Source organism: Candoia aspera, chromosome 2 (assembly GCF_035149785.1).
Source record: "Candoia aspera isolate rCanAsp1 chromosome 2, rCanAsp1.hap2, whole genome shotgun sequence".
Classification (NCBI taxonomy): domain Eukaryota; kingdom Metazoa; phylum Chordata; class Lepidosauria; order Squamata; family Boidae; genus Candoia; species Candoia aspera.
This window is the reverse complement of record NC_086154.1, coordinates 81568603-81586525: the sequence shown is the minus strand read 5'-3', so window position 1 is coordinate 81586525 and position 17923 is coordinate 81568603. Positions and strand designations below refer to the sequence as shown.

Here is a 17923-nt window from a genome sequence, read left to right as displayed (position 1 = left end):
TTTTAGAATGTAAACTGTAATATAGTTTTACTGCAGTTGCTTTCTTTTCAACTACAGAAATCAGCTGAAAATTAGATTGGTATAAAATGGGGTCTTGTGCAACTATTGCAGAAAAGATTAAACACCTCCAATCCTAAAAACTGGTACATCATTAGGGAAGGGGTGCTGCTTTAAATGAATTTGTTAAATCCACTTTAATGGAACAGGATAGGATGCCGTGAAATACTAGAAATAATTTTTGTTCCCACAGCAGGACATTTAAGAGACTTTTGAAAACAGCATGTATGAACAAAATACAATGTTTTCGTTTCAAGTTAGACTATCTTATATGTAATGACATTTCTCAATTCTATCAGTGCTTACTCAGAAGTCTGTTGACTCATTTCAGCAGGATTTACTCTCAGGTATGCAGGGGGCTTGTGCAATTATCTTATTCAGCTGATTTTCATGGAAATTTGTATCCAGTTAAGTGAATACGGCCTAAATCAAACCTTACATCTCATTCAGAAAAAAACCCAAATCAAATAAAATTGAGATGAAACTTCAACATTTCACATTTAGTAAAGGTAGATTTTGTAACTAAAAAATTCTGCCTTATCAAATGCTGGAAAGCAGCAACTATCAAGTTAAAACATAATCCTAAATAATCTTTTCTTTTTCCTCCTGCTGAAATGAAACACATTCAAAAATGCAAAGCAAAATATGTTTAGTTAAATATTAATATTACTTGATTTCAGTGAGACAAGTGACCAAAAAACAATTCTGAAACCAGTCTGTGTTTTGATGCAGTTTCATCCTGTTCTTCCTCCAGGGCCTCAGACAAGGAAGAAGAAGAAGAAGAAGAAGAAGATAACGTCCTACGGGACTTCAGCTTCCTCCTAGGGGCTGTGGCTATGTTAAGAAACTTATTGATGGGAGCAGGTTTCTTTAAGCCTTTTGTCAGTTCATAGAAGACAGAATCATCAGACAACAGTCCCAGGACGGTGCTGGTGGAAGTCAAGATAGAAGCAGCCACTTTTATGTTCTTCTTGATGGAATGGTTTTGTCCAGTGATGGTGTGAAGACCAGGATCATTTAAGAGATGCCTGACTGCGAAAGAAGACCCTTCTTTTAAATACTGGAATGGTTTCTTCCCACTGTAGTCTCTTAAACTAACCTTGGCATTGTAAACTTTGACCAGCTCGGCAATAACTTCTTCCTGCCCGTGGATAGCAGCAATATGGAGTGGGGTATAACCTCCGTACGACTTGGCATTCACATCAATGCGAACACCTCCTTTCTCAGCCATTTCTATGACTTTCCTCAGTGTTTTGCAATTTCCACTTTTAGCTGCCCAGTGGAGAACCGTGAAGCCACTCATGAAATCTCTTTTGCTTGCCAGATTCAAGTCAATGAGCAACAAGCCATGAAGCTGCTGGGACCACTGGCCAGCTGTGGCTTTCACCACCCATTGGTGCTCAGCAGGCTCCAGTGGCACACTGGCTGTGCTGTCAGCTTCCTCACCCACCTTTAGTGCTTTTGGCCCCCTTCTCAGGGTAGGGGATCTGGAGCCCATTTCACTTAGCTGCCGCCTCTTAGCATGAGGGGAAGTAGACAAGAGGATGGCAGAGAGACCCACTTGGAGACCATCTTTGACTCTGGTCTGGTCTTGCTCAGGGTTCAGCTTCTCAGACCTCTTAGTACTGCTGGAAGGGGGCACGGGGCGGAGTGGCAGCATGCAGGGCTTCTCGGGGGCACCTTTGGGGGCCAAATGGTCTTTGCCACTGGGAGCTTTGAGGATCTCCGAGCCACCCTTTTGAAAGAGATTCTTCAATTGCAACACAGGGATAGTAGGATACGCTTCAGGGCCACCCTCTCCAGGCAGGTTAGAAGAGGCCGTGAAGCTGCTCGGACAAGCGGGCGCCCATGAACCTGCTGCGCCTTCTGTTTCCTCTTCCTCGCCAGACAGGTCCCCGGAGGCTATCCGTCTCGGTTCCGCATCAGAGGAGCCCGGGGCCAGCTGATGCTTTTTTTTCAGTACTACTAACTTGACCCCCTCCAAATCCTGCACGACAGCCACGCTGTCGACCAAGTGGGTGAAGCGCTGGCGGAGAGCGGCTCGTTCCTCCGGCTTCGCAGCGGGCAGATCCAACAGCGGCTCGAAGCGGTTGAACAGCAGCGAACTGCGCACCTTGCCGCCGTGTTCCTGAAGGAAGTCCAGCACCGCAGCTCGGCTCAACGCGGATTCAGCCATGCCCGCTGCAGCCAGGTTGGTGAGATAGGAAGGGCGGACGAGGGGCGTGGGAGCCGCGGAGGGAGATGGTGACCGCTCCCCGGAGGCTGCAGCCACCTGCCGCCGCTTCCTCGGCTGAGGAGGAACCTCCCTCCGGCGCCCTCCTTTCCCGCTGGCCGAGAGCGCGCGGGGTGGAGTGCGGTAAAAAAAACCACCCACCGCGGAGGTGGTTGGGATTTGTAGTAAAGAACACACCTGAGCTCGAACGTGGCGTTTTTCCCGAAACCTGAGGGCAGCTCCCAGGCGCCGCCGCAGATCGTTTTCCCCCGCCTCGCCTACCCCGGCAACAGGCGTCTCCCGCCTTCCGTCCCACCACGTGCGTCAAAGTAAGAAAAGAAGCTCCCCCTCTTGCTCTGAGAACAAGCAGGAGCCGCAGCTGAGCGTTTCTGAGGTCTCGGGGTTTTTTTCTGCAGCTCCTCTGAGACGCGCGAAGCCTTCTCGGCACGGCAACCCTGGCGCTGGGTTGAACAGGTGCCGAACCACGCTGGCCGAGGTAAATCAGCCGCTCGGCGTGGCAGAGGCCAGGGCAGCAAAGCGAGCGTGGCGGGGAGCTGTTTCGAAGCACATTCCCAGGCGCTCTTTTAAGCCTTTTAATATATTGCACTGCGTGAGCTTGTCAACAGGAACAGTTCTGGCCGCGTAGAAATGCGCTCAGGAAGATAGTGCTGGTCTGTAGCTCTTCGCTGTGTCGGGGAATGCCAGAATCCTAGAGGAAGGGCATACATTATATGTGTGAATATAATACAAAGACATCCATTTTGTTGGTGCCACACTTCTTTCCATTTTGCCTCTGTCTGAAGCAAGGATGGGCTTTGGGGAGCCCTCCCAGTTCTCTTTCCAACTGACTGCTGTCTACCAATCGAAGCGAATATTTGTAGTTCAGGATTGAACTGTGGAGTCCTTGGTGCTCTCTGAGCCTGGTTGTTTTCTTGCGGAGGTTGCCAGACTAGGCAACATCTTCAGTGCGAAAAGGAAGTGGGCCTTGCTCTCTGTTTATGTACCGTGGTTTGTCCAGCTTGTGTTGGTGGGGGTGTTGTTCTTACTCCTGTCTTTAAGAAACGATTATGTAGGAAGCTGGTATGTTCCAAAACAAAGCACCAGATCTACTTGGGGCCCACCAAAGTCCACCAGCAAGGTAGAGAGTATCTGGAAGAACTAGGGCACACCTGGGCGGCTGTTTTGGGAACAGGAAGAAATCTCCCAGGACAGCCATTTGGTGACTGCACCTGTCATATAGTCTCAAAATTCCAAATGTGCCTGCTGCCCAGCATCTAAAGCAGCCTTTGACCCTGGAGGAACCCTTGAAATATTTTTCAGGCCTCAGGGAACCCCTGCACATTCAGGCTCAAATACAGGCCAGAGGTTACAAAATTATATTTGTTCCATGTATAGGCCTGTATATATAACTGTGTTCTTAAACTAAAAATAAAGAATGAAACTTACCTCTTTAATGTGAAGTTGCCTGAAGTTGAAATAATTTTTAAAAATACATTGTGATCTCCCAGGGAACCCCTGGTGACCTCTTGTGGAAACCTAGGGATCCACGGAACCCTGGTTGAGAAACCCTGGTCTAAAGAATAAAGGCAAGTCACTGAATCAAGACCTGTGCAGTTTCAGAGGCCAACCATAACACCTTGTAGCAGCCCAACCTTTGTGCCAAAGCAGGGGCATGCAGAAGAGTTAAGGGTATGAGGCAATTCATATGGACATGAATGTTCCCGTCAATAGGCAAGTCTCAAGCTACTGAGGTCTTCGGAGATATGCACAACTCTGTTTAAAAATGTGTAAGTTTCATTAATCCATTTTCAAACAAACTTATAATCATAGTTATGCACATTCAATTGAATTGTATACCAACCTCTTGGAATTTAACATGTTCAAAACAGATATGTACTAGCAACTCCTTGAAATAAATTCCGAACTCTCAATGGCTGCTCTAAGACAGCAATTGGACTGATTCTTCTTTCCATCTGAACCTATGGAAGGTATTCAAATCTTAATTCACCACCTGAACTTGGTAATGGATGAGGAGAAACAAATTAAAATTTAATCCAGCTAAAATACTCAAAAAGGAAACACAAAACAAGGGCAAAGCTACGTTTAAAAAACTTGCCCAATAAAATTGAGGCATCTACCTTTGTTTCTCTTGCATTTATGGAGCCAAATTTTCACTAGCTTCAGTAGGAAGAAAGATGACCACAGTATGAACAAATATGTTTGCCAAATTAACTTCTAAATGCAAGAGAACAAAGAATATTTACAGCAAAATTGCCTTGGCTGGCACAGTGTTTGCCTGATTTATTTCAGTCAGAATTTCCTTAAGTAATTAATTATTTTTGCCCCCAGTTATTACGCCAAAACCACAGCTTTCAGAACAATTGCTGAATTTTAGTAACTGAAGCTTCTCTTGTCCTCAAGGTGTCTTGTTAATGTGCATCTGCTTAAGCTGCAGTTTTAAGGAGCATAGATTGCCTAGGCTGCACTATGTATTTGGAAAAACATCTATACCAGGCATCTCCAACCTTTGGGGCCATTGGGCACATTTGGAATTTTGAGAGCATCTTATGGGCACAAAAGAGCTGCTGTGGTGAATGTGGCTAAGCAAAAATCTCCCACTTAACGAGAAGCAAGTTGATGAACTTGCATCCCCACTACATTTTCTAGACTCCCAGGACAAGTTTCTGCAACAGTGGTGGTCTATAGCTCTGGGAAACAGGACATGCTTTTCATGGTCTTACCTTCATCCTGTACTGCACTTAGTTGTAACTACATGTTAAATTAAAAAATTACTATTGCTGCTTCTGCTATTAAGCTCTAGGCGTCATAGGATCTTATTCCAGCAGTGCAAATATTCTCAGTTAAGGCAACTTTCAGTACTCGTACTAATAATGGGACTGGTAGCAGGACTCATACTTATAAAATACCATTATATGAAGAGCAGTGACAAGTATTCTTAGAACATCCCAGAGGTTCTAAAGACAATCTTAACTCTTTTTCTGTAAGTAGAAAAAAAGGCAGAAATGCATTCCATAGCTCGGATCAGCCTTCAGTGAGGTTCAGCTCATTAATGGAAGGGTGGGGGCTCTGTTCCAGTCTAAACTGGCTGCAGCCATGGGCACTGGCAGCTGCGGGCTGCCCATGGGTGGGGCTAGCACTCAAAGTTAACCGAGTCATTTTGAAATCCATTTGCAAAACAGATTGGTGGTGGCTTGGTCTACTCAGCTCTTTGCCAAGGCAGAACAACTTGCCTCTGCTGGCAGTCTGTACATTCCTAACATTAACTTAATTTAATTAATATTAAATGGTAATCAACTACATTTGAATTTTGTTGTGACCCTGCCCATTTTATTTGGAATGTAGCCCTGAGTGTGCTTCTCAAAGGCCAACTCCCAGAAACTTCTCTGCCTTATATATTTGTCTAGAGAAAAACACATTTACTCATACATTGCCACTCTCACACAGAGACACACTGTCCTCCTATACCCTTCACACCGTTCAGGTCCATGTTCTCTTTTATGCCATTGTTAGACTTTAAGGCATGCTCTATGGACATTGTGAAGCCTCACTGCTCTATGTGGGGTCACTCTTTTGAGAACAGCATTTGAGAGAGAGGAATGCCTCCAATATAGTAAAATACAGTTTAAAATACCACTCATTAATGCCAGTGGCTGAGTTATTTTAAAGTGTGATTGGATTGTAGGCTGAGTGCAACTTCATATTCCCTCTTGCAATTCAAACTTCAGATGTAAAAAGAAAAATTGTATTTTTTGACCAAACCAATTTGCAACAAATTCTGTGCTTTCCATGCTAATGCTCTCTTAATACAATATAATCCTTATGTTGCATTGTAATCTTTTCAAATTTACAGGCCTATGGTGTAACTTTGTAGCCCTGCCTTTCACATTATTGATGCATTACCCCACCCTTTGGCTAAGATACGTGTGAGGTGTGTGGGAATTTTGTGGAGATGACCTTTTTGCTAGTTCCACCTACATACAAAGGTTCTTTCCCAGAGGTACTGTTTATCTAATCATGGAGTTGTTTGTGTATTACATTAAGACCTACACTACCAGCCCACTAACCTTCCTGTTCAGTTAAATAAATATATAGAAATACAATAAATAATATTTCAAACTAGTTAATAAAATACAAAGAAGTAATGCAATTAATTAAAACAACTACAGTGCTCTTAAGGGAGTATCCCATGAGGGTGTGTCTGAATGTGTTCCTTCTCTCAAAATAATGGTAGGGCCACTCAAGTATTCAATGGACTTTTTTTTTCCCTTTCAGACAAGACTGCAACATTTGCTTATGTTTGGCATTGTGACAAAAAGTATTCAACAGATTACATACAGTGTGTGTGTGTGATTTGTTGAGCTACTTTTTGATCAATGTGTATATTCTCTGTTGCAGTAGGAATGATTAAACAAAGTAAAGGGTGGAGATTTAGGTGTCATCCTCTGTTGTGGATTTCCAGTGCTAAATTACATGCTGGCATTGTACCTCTGTTCCAGTCTTCCACAGATGTGTACATTACTGTAAGCAGGAGAGATCTAGATGTGTGCAACATGAAAGGGCATACATTTCAAGATCATGTACCATAATGGGATGAAATATATTAAATAATGAGATTGAATTTATTCTATAGACCTTTACCTTTGACTCTGGAAAGAAGCAAGGCCAGGCTTACAATGCAATCTGATGCAAGTTGAATCAGAAGTAAGTTCCCATTGGGTTCAAAAATACTAAAGCATTCAAAATATGAATTATTGCTAATGAAAATAATACATTCAGGGGATTTCTGTAAAAAGTAAATGAATATGAATCTCTGTCCCAAAGTGCTTGCAGTTTCAACATCAGAGGTAGGGTAAGTGAAATGGAGGTAGGACTGAATGGAAACAGCATGTGTACATTTCAGTTTAAGCTTAATCTTTGTTAAGGTCACAGAGGTTAAATGACTATGGCAAAGACTAATTTAATTTAGTTTAACCTAAAAGTTCAGGGTCAGTATGAGAATATTTCTAACCTCGTGTTCTTTCATAACCAGACTTTACTGCAAGTATTTAAGGTATTTTTCCTCTGTTGTAAGGAAAGTGTAGCCTTGTGTTGCAATACTGATGGAAGGAGGAATAGCAAAGGCATAACAGGAGTTTTTCCTTGCAGCATGAATGTTACTGAACAGAAAATTGAAAGTTGTTCTTTGCAAAGGGTGGAAAAGCTGATTCTTATTCTTTCATTTGGGTGGGTGATATGGTGGCATTTTTAAACCTTCAGGGCAGAGCTGATCCTGGAGTACAATCTTGTACTTTATAGGCAATGGAATCATAAAAGCCAGAGCTATCAAATTATTATATTTTTCTTTGAAACAAAGGATATACTATGTGAAGGCAAACAGTTCTTCAGTTGTTCAGGGGAGAGATCAGTAAAATTTCAATAGACCAAAATAAATAAATAAATAAATATCAGATAAGAGCTTGTGGAAGAGTCAACATTCACAGATAAAAGGCACCATTTCAGTAGAGATTGATATGAATCAAGAGCCAATTCTACAATGTATTGTGTCATGTAGAACAGTGGACAATATCACACTGTTTTTCAAGAAGGGAAAGATATCGCTGAATTGTGTTGCTGTTGAAGAATAATCTTTTGTCTAAGCCAAGTATTTTATTTAAAATGGAGTTATACTTGAGGATGGACTTGACCTGATCAGTATTGTGAGATCCTTCAGAATTCAGATGGAGGAGATCAGAAGACAATATTTCAGTCTGCACATTTTTTTTTCTTTTGGGGGAAAAGGAATATGGAATTAAAGATGTCTACAGCTTAGCCTTTTAATATACAGAGGGGAGAATTAGGAAATCATGTAGTTCTTCAGCTGCTTTCAGAAATAAAAAAGTCCTGAAAGAACTATATGACATTGCTTTTCTGAATTATGTAGATGCCATTTTGATTTACATGCCTGAGTAAAATTGGGAGAAGAGGATGGTGCTAATTTTATTAAGAGATACAGAATTTAACACATTACTGTAAGTACTCTCCAGAAGTGTAGTAGAAGATATGGAGAAGAAGGATTAAAAACTGTTGGCTAAAGCTTTGAAAATTAAAGTGGAAATGCAAATGATAAACCAAGAGAATGATCTGGATAATGACTTTTTATTGGATTTACAAAAGAGGCTTGCTTGTGCAAAACCCAGCTCTTATTTTAATTTCTTTAAATCCACTGGTCAATCAATGATAAGGAAATATGTGTATCCATCTGAAAGGTGTCTAGGTATCCAAGCTGTAAATGATGCACTACAGAAATGTATACCTCTGTTCCAGAGAAATTTTCTTTCTACCAAATCTGCCCACACAGGTGAGTCAGAATACAGTGCTGGGGTTCTTCTACTCTACAAAGTGAGTTGCCTAGATTACGAGCTACCTTGCAAGATAATTATGGAGGGGAAAGTAGTTTCTATCAGAACAAGGGAGGTGCAGCTAAGATGTAACAGAATCTACAATTATTTAGGTTGCAGGGTAGGATAAGATGCCTCATTGATTCTAGCATTGCCACAGTAAGCATATAATGACATGGCATAATTTAGTACACCTAAATTAAAGGGATTGGTATAGCCCTGAGTGAGCTTGTTGCTCTTGTCCAGATTATTTAGCACCTACATGGGGCACAAAGGTCATGCATGCTCTCATTGGCCTCTCAGAACATGATCTTGTTGGGTAGCTAAATCTTCAAGGATAGGGTTCTATTCCCATTGGCTTAAACACAGGTAACAATTGTGGAACTAAGGTGGTAGTTTAAACAGATGGGATGTGTGCATGGGAATATCTGGAACAGTATCAGGATCCTGTGTCCCTTAGATGCATGTGATTTTGAGTAAGGGAAGCAGATACAGAACAGAGGTTTACTGTTCTTGTTATATAAAACATGACATCTCATGAAAGTTGGGCTACAGCTAAAACGAACAGCTGCAAAGCAATGAATGTTTGGAATTTACATTTCTGACACTGCCCTGTGGCCTGCTTGTTTTAGGTTATAACCTCACTTGCCATGACATGTGATGAGATCTTATCAGGAGACCAACTGAGCTAGCACAGTCCATCTTAGCAAAGGAATATTTCATTAAATAATTCAGTGAAATTGGAAGAAGAAAGTTATTTCAGCTATTGATCAATGTGTGACAAGAAAATATTTGTGGTGTTTGTGTATAAAGAATTGTATCACACAGTTTCTCAGATGTTTTTGTATAACCCTGGGATTGCATACTGTGTATCTGTTCAACATATTAAGACCATTAAACACAATTTGTTTCATTAATGAATAGGACTACACTGAAGTGTAGATTCTAAAACAAATAAAATTACCAGACAATATACAGGTGGTCGTCGTTTAGCAACTACTTTGTTTAGCAATCATTTGCAGTTACAACGGTGATGAAAAAGTAACTTTATGACCAATCCTTGCATTTATGACCTTCACAGGTCTGTAAAGCAAAGGAAAGCTGAAGTAAGGTCGTAAGCACAGTCATGGTTTCACTTAGTGATTGCTTTGCTTAACGACTGAGTTGCTGGTCCCAATTGTCGTTGCTAAATGAGGACTACCTGAATATGCATTGCATAACAATTTCAGCATTACCAGAAAAAACCACAAGTCAGCTGGTGTCAGTCAAACAATAAATTGCCCAGTTGTCACTGGGCACCAAACTGGAGTTACCCAGCTGTTTAGAACCAGTTTGGTCTATTGGCTCTTTTAGAGCCAGTTTGGTCTAGTGGTTAAGGCACCAGGCTAGAATCCAGAAGACTGTGAGGTTTAGTCCTGGCTTAGGCATTAAAACTGGCTGGGTGACCTTGGGGCAGTCACTCTCAGCCCAACCCACCTCACAGAATTGTTGCTGTGGGGAAAATAGGAGGAGGAAGGAGTATTAGGTATGTTCCCCACCTTGACTTATTTATAAAAATAATAAAGGCAGGATTAAAAAAAATCTTTTTAAATCTAAAATTTAAAATCTTTGTTTATAGGTCTCTATCACATCTTTCCTTGGTTGGGGCTGATGGACAGTTTAAAAAAAGCTGGGGGGGCGGGGTTGGTAACTATTGCTAGTTTTTGCCTAAATTTGTGAATGGTAGCCATTGGCTTATAGGGGAGAAGTAAATATATAATTAGATAAGGAAATAAGATAGTCTTAGACACACATAATGACAGTCAGGTTTTTCCTTTTATCAGATATATTCTAGAGTGCAGCGTATTTCCTTTTTCCTATAGAATCAAGGGGAGTTATTTGTGATTGACCCATCCCAATTTATATGCATAGCCACATCCTTAATTCTCTTCATTCTCTTCTCTTCATTTTGCATTCTGTTGTCTAGATATAATGTTAGCCTGAGAAAGCTGGCAAATTAGATTTTAAACATGCTGATTTGGTATTAACATCTGGGAACCACCCTCTTGTTATTTTCATCTATAGATGAATGTCAGGATTTGGTAAAGAGCTTGGTGACAACACTTACGGTTCTCCCCCACCTTTTTTACAGCAGGGAAGGGGTTTGTTGCTTTTGGGCATGAAAATGGGGAAAAATGGGACAAGCATTCGTCATTGCTTGGTTGAGGCATCTCTGAGTTCCCCTATGGGTCACATATATATTGGTTCCGATTGTTGGGTTGACAGTGCTGTGCAAGGTAGACTCATAAACATACCTATACCTATAGTGTCCCTGTATACTAAAACAGTCTAAACAGCCCCCTAAATCCTGGATGCCTTTTAACTCTGAAATATCAGGATGATGAAAAGGCTGGTCATTTGGAAATACCATGTTTTGAGATACCTTCCTCAAACCAGATTAGACCAGCAAAACCAGTATGAGGGAATAAGCCACTGTTACCCTGAAATACCCTGTAGTTCCTAGTTGAATATAAATGGGCAAGAGAAATGGGAAAGTGATTCATAAATCTGATAAATAAAAAGTATTAGGAAGAAGTATTTTAGGAGACCTCTAGCAAATTCAGTTACTGACACTGTGGTTTTAGGTATAGAAAGAAATTTGTTCTTGTGCAAAAAATGAAAAGCATCCAAAAAGAAGGAAAATTTTTCATTTTCATTTTTGTGAGAAGACCAAATACCATGACACAGAAATGAGAATGGCATTTTACATTGTAGCATAGCAAAAAATGAACATAAATATTCTATGCTGATTCTTGATTGTAATAATTTGATTTGATATGTTCTGGAGTTATAAAGGTAGAGATAAAGTCTTTTTTGACTCCAAGTTGACTCTTGTTTAATCCATCAATGCATCCATCATTTTTCTTGACTACACTATGGAAGCAAAAAGTTATGCCAGGACTGCACTGAAGACACACACTAGAAACTACTAGAATTTGAAGAAAATGCTGAGACATAACACCATATACTGTAATGAAGCCATTCTGCTTCATTGGCATCCTTGAACATTTGCCTCCCCAAGTATTGGGTTATTTATCTACTTGGGCTGAGGCTGGAAACAAAGAAACGGCAACAACAAAACCCAAATGCCTGAGGTACAGATGAAAAATAACTCAGTGCAGTTTTTAAGATGTGCCTTTAGGGACATACAGCCAGCGCTCTGTCACAGTTGGAGTGCTAGGCTAGGGCTGAGGAAGTTGAGCTTGACTCCAGGGGATTCTGTGGATACGTCCATGTTCTCTTGACAGCAGCATGGAAGTGTTTGCCATCACCTTCTTTCAGTCTAGTTTGGTCTCTCATCCGAATACTAGCATGGTATGTTTTTGATTCATTTTTTGAGATCAGCCAAGTTTAGCTAGGTGTTGCTACTTGGTGTGACCCAGATTTTAAATCTCTGCTCAGATACAAAATTCATTGGATGATTCTGGCGTGGTCAGTATGTCTTGTCTTAATCTATCTCACATACCTGTTATGAAGCTAAAATGTCCAGGGAAAGACAATCTACCAATACCTTGAACTCTTTGAGGAAAATAAAAATGTAAATGCAATAAACAAATGATACTATACAGTATATGCCTCTTCAGAAATGTTCTACTTAGCTCATTGGGGTTTGTCCCTATATAAATGGGCAAAGAACTGCAGCATCTGAGTCTTATTTTAGATACAAGGTTAAATAAAATTTTAAACAACTGCAGTAAGTACATAAACAGACTCAGGTTTGCAATCCTATACAACCCACAGCTTATGGGCCACATATAGTCACCACAAAGTCCTTGTAAGCCCATAATTCAAACTGGAAATTTGGTGCAGAAATTCAGGAGTATATAGTTTTATTTTAGAATGTGACACTTTTTTCTTGATGTGTAGTCTTTGTCTTAGATCCTTTTGAATTTTCAAAGATGCTTTTTCTAATTTTTTCCTGGCCTCACCCACTTAAAAAAAATGTTCTCCCTTGCATGATACTCAGCAAGTTTTTTCTCCCAAAAACAGTTGTCCATTTTTGCTATATCCAAACTAAGCTTGCTTCAAAATAAGAATTTCACTGCAGAATTGCACTGTAACTTGTGCAGGTAAATAAATGAAGAGGTCCTCATTTTACATTTGCCAGCAACTTTTCTTAGATGAATTATTCTCTCCCTGGACCACTGCACCCTTACTTAAAGTTAAGGAACATCGGACTCCTTTACAGAGCTATTGTAAAGAGACCAGCGACGATGCCATACTGTACAGCGTAGTGCTATAGCATGTTTTTTTAATTGACGTTATCTTTATAGCGCCTCTGCACACACACCCGCACAGACCCACAAAACAGACTGCCCAAATCCGCATGGGATCGAAACAAGCCAGGGACGACAATTCCCAGCATTCCTCCTGTGGAATGCTGGGCTGCAGCAATTAATTTTGTCTTGTTCTCGCCGCTCCGCAGACTTCTCCAGCCAGAGGGGTTCGCGGAGGGTCTCGCAGACTTTCCCCACGGCTGGGAGCCCCGGGCGCCAAGGGGCGGGCCGCGTCTGCGTTCTCCCCAGCCGACGAGGGGGAGTTTCCAGGAAGTGGCCATATTGGATTCATTCAGTTGCATCAATCTAAGGAGGAGAGCAGGTTTGGCGTGAGTCGACTTTATCTAGCGCTTGAGAAGGAACTCCTGGCCACTGACCTCTGGATTTTCCCAGCTATGGCTGCTACGGACTTGGATCGGTTTTCTGTGAGTAGCAAGACTGCGCTGTCCCCCCACTGGCACCGGGGTAAGGGCAGAGGCTGTGCGCGCGCTCGCCTTCGCCCGGCGCTTGAAGGAGGTTGATGGGTTCGGAGCAGCCCGTCTGCTTTGTGGTGGATCGGGGGAATCGCCTAGGTAAAGTCGAGGAGGAGGATTAGATCTCTGTCGCTGTGTCCGGGCTGTGGTATGACTGGGATCTTTTTGTTCTCTCTCTCTTGAGAGACTTGCGGGGCCAAACTGGCGGTAGAGCATGGGGGAAAGGGAGTCGCCTTCTCTTGTGTACCGGAGCGGAAGGTCTGCTAATTTACTTAGAGTGTGTGTAAACAGGGTGTGCAGTTGAACACCAAGGATCTTGTCCAGATACCCAAATGCTCTAGCACGGTGTTTCTCAACCTTGTCGAGTTTAAGATGGGTGGACTTCAACTCCCAGAATTCTGGGAGTTGAAGTCCACCCATCTTAAACTCGACAAGGTTGAGAAACACTGCTCTAGTAGGCTTGGTGCCTATGGCCTGTACCAAAGGGGGTACTGGGCTGTTAGGGTAACACCCATCATCTCTTTTCTCCAGTTGTTGGGAATCTGAGATTTCCAATGGATTCTGCCTTGCAGTATTTTTTTTAAGCTCTGCTGTGGTGGACAATCACTGGTGGGCTCCAGCAATGATACTAATAGTTGTAATTGTGAGCATATGTACCACTCAGTCCTGGAGATGTTTACATCAAATAAAGTCACATTGCCTTCAGAGGAATTTCTTTCACTCCACCCCACTCCCAGTGAACCCCACCCAAAGCAGAAACTAATTTGTGCATCTGGTATGAGGCACCCAGGCTTAATTGTGAGCCATCTTTTACTGGTAATGGAATGAATGAGATTTCTCCTTGGTGAGAGATATTATGCATTTAATGCTACCTACTTGTTAGCATGAACAATATCTACAGTTGTTGAGCTTTTCTGATTACAGATTAGGGCTACCTGGTCTGGTTTGCAAAAAAATCCAGATAATCACTAGATAACACTAAAGGACACTTTTAACTCTTTGCTGCCATTTAGTGGTTATCCACATTTTTGCAGACCAAATTTGGTAACACTGTTATGTTTTCTTTGAGTTTTAAATATATTGAGATAGAGTAATTGAACCCAAATTAATTTTCTATTTGATGGATTTTATTCCCATGAAAAATTCCAAAGGACTTGATTTTGTAGATGAACTGTTGATGCTAGACATATTCCCCTGGGCAGTTACTACAATTGTAGAAGCATGTTGCTTCTATGAAGGTACCTTTTATTAATTAATACTGTCTGTAGGTTTGGTGGAACAATTTCAGGGCAAGAGTGTGGAAACCAGATCAGAAAGTATTAGCTCCAAGCATTTTTCTAGTGTTTTAGTCATTTTTTTTCTGCAAACGATTTCTAATCTGCAATACGTTGTGTAAGATAAAGAGCTCACTCAACATGGACAATGAAGCTTGATGTTTGTGGTGCATTTCAGATAACCAGTTCAGACTGTCTCTTTCCAATCTTTTTTTATATAGCCCTGCATAGGAATGGAATATTTATTTTTCTCTAACCTCCCAGTATTCTGCTTGTCCTTTGTAAAACAAACAGCTATTTCCCTCACTTTCCAAATAACACTTTACAAGCTGATTGTCAGACTTCTATTATGCTGTTATGCTATCTGGAATACAGCTAATGTTTTGTTTGTGTGGCCAGATGTCTTTGGCCATTGCAAATCCTTAATTGTGTAAATGTTGGCATCTCAACAAGGCAGAAGTAAGGAATGGCTTTCAAAGCCAACACTGTGCATATCTCTGAGTGGTAAAATCAATTAAAGGTTGGATTTGCACATTTATAAAACACGTCTAAACTGTGGCTTGCTGTGTTTGGAATGTCAGATGGAAAATGAGGAGCGTGTTCTGTATGCTGACACATTCAGTGTGAAAGAACACTCTTGTTGAGAAGAATTGGAATATTATATACATATTGTACAGCTGCCTGCATATATTGAATACATTGTATAAGGAGTGAATACATGACTCTCAGTGGAAAACTCTGGTAAAAGGAATTTGGCATTGCCTGTACGTTTGTATGGTTTCTGACTGCTCAGTTGAGCAATTACATGATTTCCTGCAGTGCCTTTTAACTTGTGCTATTGCACCCAAGCATTTTCTCCTCCCAATTGGAGACATCTCTCTTTGACATCCCTTGGCAGTGTCTAATTGGAACTCTGTGTCATTAAAAACATGCATTTTGGTTTATGGCAGCCACACAAATAGCTTGGATTTGGCAAGTTGGCTTCTGCCTTTGGCAGTTGCTCAAAATGCCAGTTCTTTAAATGAATTTTGGCAACAAAATCTGGAAAACTCATTATGAGGTGAGAGAAAACTACTGTGGGAATCAGACTATAATATTGGGTTTGAAGATTACAATGTTAAAGCAATGACTACTTAGAGAACTTGGGATAAGGACTGTCTGGGTTCTTAAACATACTTTTAAGCCTTTGTTAGAGGAGAGCGTATTTTTGTTTTCATCATTTCTGTGTTTGCCTGTTCAGACACTGTTTTCCACGGCAGTTCTCCACTAGTTGTTGCTGAATTACCTGCCTTAGACTGATAAGATCTATCAATGGAAACTGAAATATATACAGTAACATGTACAGTGGAGTGCTTTGGGAGAAGATAAGTTTAGTATTTTCCCTAGGCTGTTTGATATTAATATGGATTTGAAGGGTGGGGAGGTCCAAGGCAGCCAAGAAGGATACCAAAACAAATACGATTCTCACAGTGAGTTGCAGTATATGCTTACAAGTATCTAATGTATGCAAACAATGAACCGGCCAAGCCGAGAAACAACAAGATGATTTGAAGTGAGATTGACTGTGGGAAGGAGAACCATACACAAAATATATTAAAGAAACAGATACTGCATCAACTAAAATGCTGGCTTTTGCCTTTAAAGCCTGTGATTTGGCTCCAGTCTGATGTGATTCTAAAGGACTTGGAAAATCAATTTAATTATTTGGATCAGTCTGAAAAAACGGTATGCAAAAAGCCCAACTGAATTGTCTGTTTGATGAGGAGCCATCCAAGATAAGCAGTTCCATATGGAGAATGAAAGTGGCAGTAAGAATAAAGCTGTGCTCTTCAAGACGTCAATAAATTGGGGGCAAAATATGACACTGATATGGTCATTAGGAGTATACATATGTTCAGCATATCCCTGTGACCAGAGACACATCCTCTTTCTGCCTGTCCTTTCAGTCATAAAACGAAAAATTAAAATTAAGATGTTTAAAATCAAACATTTTAAAATAGGTTTTGCTTTTTTTCTGAAGTTCACTAAAGAAAAACACATGTTTTTGTTATTAATATCCCTTGTTTAGGGAACTTATCAATATACTAAAAGAGTTTTGGATTTTGCAGGTCTGCAATATAGCTAAGATTTTACTACATTGAAGGGCAAATCTGAATCTGTTTTCAGCAGATACTGGAGATAGATGCTCTGTATCCATATTTAAATGGGCTCTTTTTTATATAAAAAGGCAAGGAGGAGGATTTACAAGCAATTTGGTCAAATTCCCTTGCAAGGTTGTTTACAATGGTATGTTATAGGTCTTAAAGGGACATTAGTATTTATATAAGAGAGGTAAACATGTTTTTTAAAAGTTCATTTGTACTCCAGTTTTGCTTTGATGCCTTGAAAGCTTGCTCATGTGCTTATGGTATTTCTATAAAGAGTAAATAGCTCAGAGGAAAATTATTTCAGTACATACGTTAGAAGCACTTGAAGTTAAAAATAATAACAAAGACACAAATTAAGCATTGCTCAGGTTGAGGTTGATTTAAAAAAGATCTAAAACATTGTTTAGAGCAGCTGAAGAGTGCAGGCAGTATGTACTGTATTATCGTTCCCATGAATTGAACTGTATAGGTGATTGGTGGTGTTCAAAAACTTACATTTTATTGTTAAGTTCTGAATGAATTTAAATAATGAACTACTTAAGGTAAACTTTCTAAGCTAAGGCAGTGATGGTAACAGTAGTTCCATGAATTAACATTTTCCCTTCCAAATGTTATGTGCCTTTTCTTCTTTTTACCCTCACAAATATGTTTTATTTTTGTGTCTCCAAAGTTTTCTGAATAAGAATGTTTGGCTTGGGGATCTTTTAGGGAGAACACAGAACTAAGCTTTTGTACAGCTTCTGTCTAAAGGAGAAAGTTGTGAATGGGCTGCTTGTATCCAGGTCAGTGTTTCTCAACCTCAACAACTTTCAGATGTGTGGACGTCAACTCCCAGAATTCCCCAGACAGCATGGGAATTTTGGGAGTTGAAGTCCACACATCTGAAAGTTGATGAGATTGACAAACACTGATACAGGTATTTAAATGTAACAAATTTTGAGCTATACTCTCCTTGCAAAGCTGGGGTTTTAAAACTGGTGCCTGTGGAGATTCTGGATTCCAACAAATGATACACTTGTCTTTCAATGACCTTCTAGAAAAACCAA

At 40.7% G+C, this 17923-nt stretch overlaps 3 protein-coding genes across 3 annotated transcripts in view; 1 reads left to right on the top strand and 2 right to left on the bottom strand.

Annotated features, from left to right (window-relative positions):
• Positions 1–431: 431 nt before the first annotated feature.
• Positions 432–1894, bottom strand: LOC134489574 (ankyrin repeat domain-containing protein SOWAHA-like). The gene has a single exon (XM_063292339.1). It carries the CDS (start codon positions 1715–1717, stop codon positions 734–736), a length of 984 nt encoding a protein of 327 aa, XP_063148409.1. The 5' UTR covers positions 1718–1894; the 3' UTR covers positions 432–733.
• On the bottom strand, positions 1842–5777 carry LOC134490008 (uncharacterized). Its single transcript, XM_063292888.1, has 3 exons — positions 5756–5777; positions 1912–2547; positions 1842–1852 (listed from the first exon to the last, which is right to left on the bottom strand). Exons 1-3 carry the CDS (start codon positions 5775–5777, stop codon positions 1842–1844), a joined length of 669 nt encoding a protein of 222 aa, XP_063148958.1.
• A 7423-nt stretch (positions 5778–13200) lies between these two features.
• The window catches only part of SEPTIN8 (septin 8), a 69261-nt gene continuing 64538 nt past the window's right edge, over positions 13201–17923 (top strand). The window contains exon 1 of the mRNA XM_063292337.1: positions 13201–13408. Coding sequence (XP_063148407.1) covers positions 13379–13408 — 30 coding nt within the window. The 5' untranslated portion in view covers positions 13201–13378. The remainder of the gene's footprint in view (positions 13409–17923) is intronic.